Here is a 6,699-nt window from a genome sequence, read left to right on the forward strand (position 1 = left end):
TCACTTGCTCACAACTTTAATGCCAGTAGCTCACAAAGTAGAATTTTTGCTCACAAGATTCCACAGCTTAGAGGGAACATTGCTCACAGGATGTCTGTTGTGGGGAGTGGAAGGGAAGGCAATTGTAAGCCACTCTGAGACTCCTTTGGGTAGTGAAAAGCGGGGTATAAAAACCAATTCTCCTCCTCCTCATCTTTCCCTCCTTAGAAAAACAGCATTTCATAGACTTAAGTAGCAAGTTCTCCTACAGTGTTTAAGGGGGGAGCATATTATTGAGAGCCAGTGTGGTGTAGTGGTTAGTGTGTCAGACTAGGAGCTGGGAAACCCAGGTTCAGATCTCCAATTTGCCATGAAAGCTTGGGGAATAACCATGGTCTAATTGCGCACACTCAGCCTAATGTACCTTACAGGGTTATTATGAAGAGACGAGAAGAGATAGATATTAGCTACTTTAGGGCCCCACTGGGGAGAAAGGCAGGGTATAAATGAAATAAATAAAGTAAATCCCCGCACAATGTTGTGTGATTCAATTTGCCTGCATCACACAGGTTACTCAAGAATTCTTAGGTATTAATTTTTCTCCCCCAAATAGAGTTTTTCTGTCCACTTGCTTTTCATTTAATGGGAAAGGAGGGTAGCTTTCTTAATATTTTATTTCAGTGTGTTATGCTGGTTATACACATTCATTAATCAGTGGTTTGAAATTAACTCAGGTCCAAGCTTGTATATCACATTTGCTTAATATGCTTCTTTTGACATCATTTGTAACAAGATGATACCAACAAGTTCTAGGGTTATCAGGTCTTACCTCCTCGCTGGTTGGGGGTTGGGTGGGAGGGAGCTTGGGGCAACATCCCTGACATGAAGATGTAATGCAGAAGTGACGTCATCATGCCGGGAATATTGCAAGAGTTTTGCCCAAAATATCAGTATCACTCTGTGATATCTCCTGGCGTGGTGATGTCACTTCCATATGATGCCATCACATCAGGGATGTCATGCTGGGTCATGGCTGTTGGGGGCAGGGCTTCCCCTACCATCCAGCTGGGGGATCTCCCCCTCCCACCAGGGGGCAGGCAACCATGGCAAGTTCTCAGTCTACTTTTAGGGTGGATTCACAGAATTCATTCAGGTATTAATTTTCACATGGTCAAAAATGTGAGAGCCAGCCCCCTCCCTGACAAGTAGTACTTAAAGTTAATGAGGATCTTGTTTTTGCTTGCCTATGTGTGATAAATTATCATAGTGCCATGGTAACGAATTGTACTAAACAAACAGGAGTCTTGTAGCATTTTAAAGACTAATTAGTTCTTATTCTAGAAAGAACTTCCATGAACTGGAGACAGTTTCATCTGATGAAGTGTGCTCTAGCTCACAAAAGTTTCTAGAATAATAAAAAAAATATTTACTTTTCAAGGTGTCAGGTATTTGCCCAAGAAGGTGATATGATGGCTGTACTTATTGCATGAACAAAAATGTTCATGTGGATCTATGCAAAGAAAAACGTGACTCAGCAGCTAGATTCAAGTCCTGTAGCATATTAGAGACCCACAAGATTTTGGCAGTATGAACTTTTGAGAGTCAAAGTTCCCTTTGTCCAGTGTGTTACTGGGCTTCAATCTCGCAGTTCTACGACAGGATAGCATGGGTACATGGTGAAACTATCTCCATGTAGTTCATGTGAATCTGTGCAAAGAAAAACGTGACTCAGCAGCTAGATTCAAGTCCTGTAGCATGTTAGAGACCCACAAGATTTTGGCAGTATGAACTTTTGAGACTCAAAGTTCCCTTTGTCAGATGTGTTACTGGGCTTCAATCTCGCAGTTCTACGACAGGATAGCATGGGTACATGGTGAAACTATCTCCATGTAGAACAAGAGTACTACAAAATGAGGAGCAAAGTATACAGGATGAAAATATTAACAGCATGCAGTTTATGAGGTTTGTACCCTTTATTAGGATGCAGAATGTTTTAAAAATGTGTTATTTTAATATAATATCTAGAGTCCCCAGAGAGGAATGAATGAACCTATCGTGTGAAAAAGATTTAGATGACTTATAATTGCTGTACATATGCTAGAAAAGGATTTTAAAAAATATTTTCTACAATTGTTTTTAGCTTTAGACCCAGCTAAAGATCCATGCTTAAAGATGAAATGTAGTCGTCATAAAGTATGCGTTGCTCAAGATCAACAAACTGCTGTTTGCATTAGCCACCGGAGACTTACACACAGGTAAATATCTCCATGTTATTGATTAGTTAACAGTAACTAGGACTGTGAAAACAGAATTTTTAATAACTGCTGCATTTTGACCACATCTCACAGCTGAGGTGAAAATGTGCATGGGATTGTAAAGATTCTGTTTATGAAATAATCCTTCATGGTCTCCCAGAGCTAAGGATTTTGATTTTTTTTCCTGGATAAGTGCCATTCACAAAGTTGTTGGGAACAGGATTTGCTCAGGTCAGACTCCATTCAGTGAAATTTATGCTGAAGTAGTTCCTGGTAGACTGTAGCCACAATGAATATTTAGTTTTCATGTTTTATGTCAATTTGTGTTAGTAACAAAGAAACTGAATCTACTATGCTGGTGGAATCACAAGAATATCTAGAATCTTTCCCATTGGTATTTAAATTATCGGAGCCATGCCAAAATTTTGGTCTCATGCAATGTGCTACTGAAAGCAAATGCATCCTCTGTTGCATATATGCTTGTCTGTGCAAAGTCCAGAATTTAATGTAAGGGTTCTTTCTTGTTTTTGTGAAAAAAATGTTTAATATAGATAAAATTTTGAAATAGTAAATTAACAGCACACAACTGCATAGTGCTATTTCATACAGCTAATATAAGCATACTCTCAATTGTATAGTAGTAATTAATATTCTGTAGCAGTACTGGAAAGTTCCTGCTATGGTTCTGTTTGAACTATGGGCGTGTATGGCAATGAAGTGTGGGAAAATATATTTCCTAGTCTCTGTACATCCTCTATCTGTATTATTTATTTATTTACTCATTCATTCATTCCATTTATACCCCACCCTCCCCACAATGCAGGCTCCGGGTGGCAGACCATATAGCTTAGTGTTACGCAGAAAGCAATGGGGTAGGCAGGGTAATCTGTATTGTCACTTGCCTTCTCCTGCCTGTTGGGAGACATTTGATTCTTAAATGCTTCTCCTCATTGGCCTGTTCTTGTGCCTACTGTCTTCTACCTAGGACCGAGACAGGTAGGGGAAAATTCATACCTCATAATTACTTTCCTCAATGTTTCTTTGGACAAAAGAAATCCAGGCTGATTCGTAACCAGTAGTTGATTCCATTATTTTGGAGTTGGATCTTTTTCTTCCCCTCCATCTTGGTGCTGAGCAAAGCTCTGATTTACACTCCACAGTGCCATTGTAAGGATGCTGTCATTAAGTCTAGTTTTGTGCTTCCTTTTGAAAATACCTGCTCTCCATAACTAGAATGCAGAGCTAGGGAAATATGCCAGTAGTTGATTTTTGCAGTAGATGGAATAGACAGATCAGATACTCATGCACTCCTATTTACAAACAGCACAAGGTTATCTGAACTGAATTCTTACAAACAGCGTGAGGTTATCTGAACTGAATTCTTAAGAGGTCAGGAAGGCAATGATAGAGGAGGGGATTACTGAGACAATTATCCTGCTGCCTTTGTTGCCAGGATTTATTTAGAAACTGGGTCCTCATATGTGGCCCAGTAAAGTACTGCCCAGTTCATTTCAGTGTGACCATTTATTTATTTTGGAGGCATTTCTGACCAGAACCAATGAGTGGACACTTCCAGCAATAAATGCCTGTGAAGTCAATGTGAAGCATTTCTTCTTAACAGTTTAACTAGAATGAAAAGTAATAAATTAGTGAGAAATATGAAAGCTGCTTTAATCTTGTGCCATTGTAACAAAGCACTTTATGTCACAAACTGAAGCAGCCATTTTATAAACTTGTTTGTATTTTTCATTTTATATGTTTTCAGTATTGTGCATTTTCGGAGTTGATCCTACATCCTGTGGGACCCCAACTTCTTCCAAGGTCTCTGTTTATTCACTTTGTAGTCCATCTTTCTTGCTGAGATTTAAGGCAGATTACAGAATAGAAAACAGTGCAGATAGACAGCATGAGGCAACCTATGAACAATGCAATAGAACTAAGATTGCAGAATTAGAGGACAATGCAAACAACAAATGAAGGCAAGGTGCATACTTATACGTACATTTCTCATGAGGTAGTCTTGAAAGCTACACCACAGAGATGTCTGTCAAGATACGATATTTTTTGCTCATAAAAATATTTAAACATTTAAATATATTCCTCTATTTTGTTGCTTTTTAATTGATGTATTTCTCTTCAGCAATGCAGCTGTGTTACAAAAAACAAACAAACAAAAAACTTCCAGTTTAAGGGAACATTTTTTCTTGCCAAATGCTGGTGCTTTTGCCATCATTGGCTGATGGTACACACAATTCTCAAAATAGTTTTAATGGAGTGCACCTGTGTTGCTAGGAAAGTATAGAGTTTTCCAGTTTTTCCATACCATGTGAAAATACTGTCTGCTTCTGATCAATTACAGATATTAATACACTTAAACACAAATGGGTATCAAGAATATTTCTTCCTTACTAAGGGAGGCAGACACCTGCTCTGTTGTTGGTTAGTCGTCCATGAGACTCTGAATGTTCTTGTCTATGAAACTGAAAGTGGCATGAAAGGCAGGATTTGTTTACTCTATGTATGATAAGTCATAGTTGTCTCTGTAGGTCAGTTCCCTTATGTGTTCTGTATGACTGGAAATTTCCATTTTTTCTATGAGAACAATAAACCAGAAGGATTTAAATTATAATACAGTCATGCTTTATGGAAATATTGTGGAATGTTTTGAGCAACGCAGGCAATTTTCCCTTCAGAAGGAACTCCAAATTGTAAATTAATATATTTTATCATATGTCCATTGACTTGACATTTCATACCTTCAAACAAGGACGGTATGCATAATTAAGGAAAGTTGGGCTTGGACATGCAGTTTAATCGCTTGTATTTCTCTGCGCTGTAGAAACATGCTGTGGCATGTCTCATGCTAGTCCCTTCTAGTCCACATGGCTGATAATTTGTAACTATTACCGGTTGTGTGGTCAACATTGCAGGATTCTTATGTTGATATGGGAGGCATCCTTGATTAGTGTACTGTGGGCATTCTTCATTACACACTGCCTGTCTGACCAGCACATGAAAAATTGCCCTTTGGATATGGTCAAAATGGTGAGGGTATGTAGGAAACATTCAGGTAGTGTTCCCTCTAAGCTGAGTTAGTGTGAGCTAGCTCACATTTTTGTAGCCTCCGACTCACACATTTTTGTCTTAGCTCACGATGGATGGCTCCAGAGCAACTAATGTATGCAGTAGCCAAATCGTTTGCTCACAACTTTAATGTCAGTAGCTCACAAAGCAGAATTTTTGCTCACAAGACTCCACAGCTTAGAGGAAGCATTGCATTCAGGTCACTTTGATTCTGCTAGTCTGCTAAAGTTCAGCTGAAGATAGAGAGGAATAGCAATAAAACCGATCATCTTCCCAATGGAACTTTTCTTGAGAAAATCTATACAATTCATACAGATATTATTTGTGGGAGTAGCAGTCTGTTCCTGGTGCTTTTCATTACTGTATTGAAATTGTTCTTCTAGTATCAGTGTATAGGACCTTGCATTACACTAATAAACTGCAAGAAAATTTGTTATAAAGTAATCGTTTCTCAGAAAACTTTGATTTTCAGGGCCATTGCAGTTTCAGTTCCTGTGAAGTTATGACACAAGAGCATAGAGGTGGATTGTTTATGGCAAAGAAATCATGACTTGCACTGTCTGTCATATTTGTGATCTTTTGAACCTGTGCAAATGCCATGCTCACTCTGTGTTGTGGATTGTTGGAGGAAATGTGGCAGCATGTAGCTGAGGGTGAGAAGATAAGAGAGACCATGCTGCAGTTGCCTAATTTGTCAGTCTGTCAGCTCGTCATAAAGCCTAACCATGCAGTGTCCTGAGCTGGATGGCCCAAGCTAGCCAGATCTCATCACATCTTGGAAGCCAAACAGGGTCAGTCCTGGCAAGTATTTGGATGGGAGACCACCAAGGAAGTCCAAGGTTGTTACACAGAGGCAGGCAATGGCAAACCACCTCTGCTCATGTCTTGCCTTGATGGGGTCACCATAAGTCAGCTGTGACTTGATGGCACTTTCCACTACCACCCCCATGCATTACCTTTTTCCTGGTTATATCCCCATGTCTGGAGTTCTGCATTTCCCTTGTGTGCACAGCCCCAATTTGAATTTGGGACAGCAGCACATGGCAAGAGTGAGATTAGAACCTCCCCCTTTACACCATTTTCCTGACTTGAAACAACCCATAGTTGCTGCAATTTGCCCCATTGGGGGCTCCACATGTACTGATGAACCACATGTTAGATTTCCCCAAGGAGACAAACATTGGCTTCCTGGGGCTGGTTCAGGTCATGACAATGGCATGGGGTGGTAAGGTCTAAACCCCCTCTCCTTGTGCAGAGTTGCCAGTCTGAATTGGGCCTACATTTATGTGAGAAATAAAGAATACATCTCTGTCGGGCACCTGAGCAACCCCCAGGCTCCCAGAACCTGAGCTGGTGATCAGATGAGAGCTAATTACTTGGT

General features: G+C 39.9%; 1 protein-coding gene across 1 annotated transcript in view; it reads left to right on the top strand.

Moving 5' to 3' along the window:
• The first annotated feature begins 2,119 nt into the window (after nucleotides 1-2,119).
• The window catches only part of SPOCK3 (sparc/osteonectin, cwcv and kazal-like domains proteoglycan (testican) 3), a 193,058-nt gene continuing 188,478 nt past the window's right edge, over nucleotides 2,120-6,699 (top strand). The window contains exon 1 of the mRNA XM_015420050.1: nucleotides 2,120-2,234. Coding sequence (XP_015275536.1) covers nucleotides 2,152-2,234 — 83 coding nt within the window. The 5' untranslated portion in view covers nucleotides 2,120-2,151. The remainder of the gene's footprint in view (nucleotides 2,235-6,699) is intronic.

This window comes from Gekko japonicus, unplaced genomic scaffold, assembly GCF_001447785.1.
Source record: "Gekko japonicus isolate JY-2015 unplaced genomic scaffold, Gekko_japonicus_V1.1 scaffold329, whole genome shotgun sequence".
NCBI lineage: Eukaryota > Metazoa > Chordata > Lepidosauria > Squamata > Gekkonidae > Gekko > Gekko japonicus.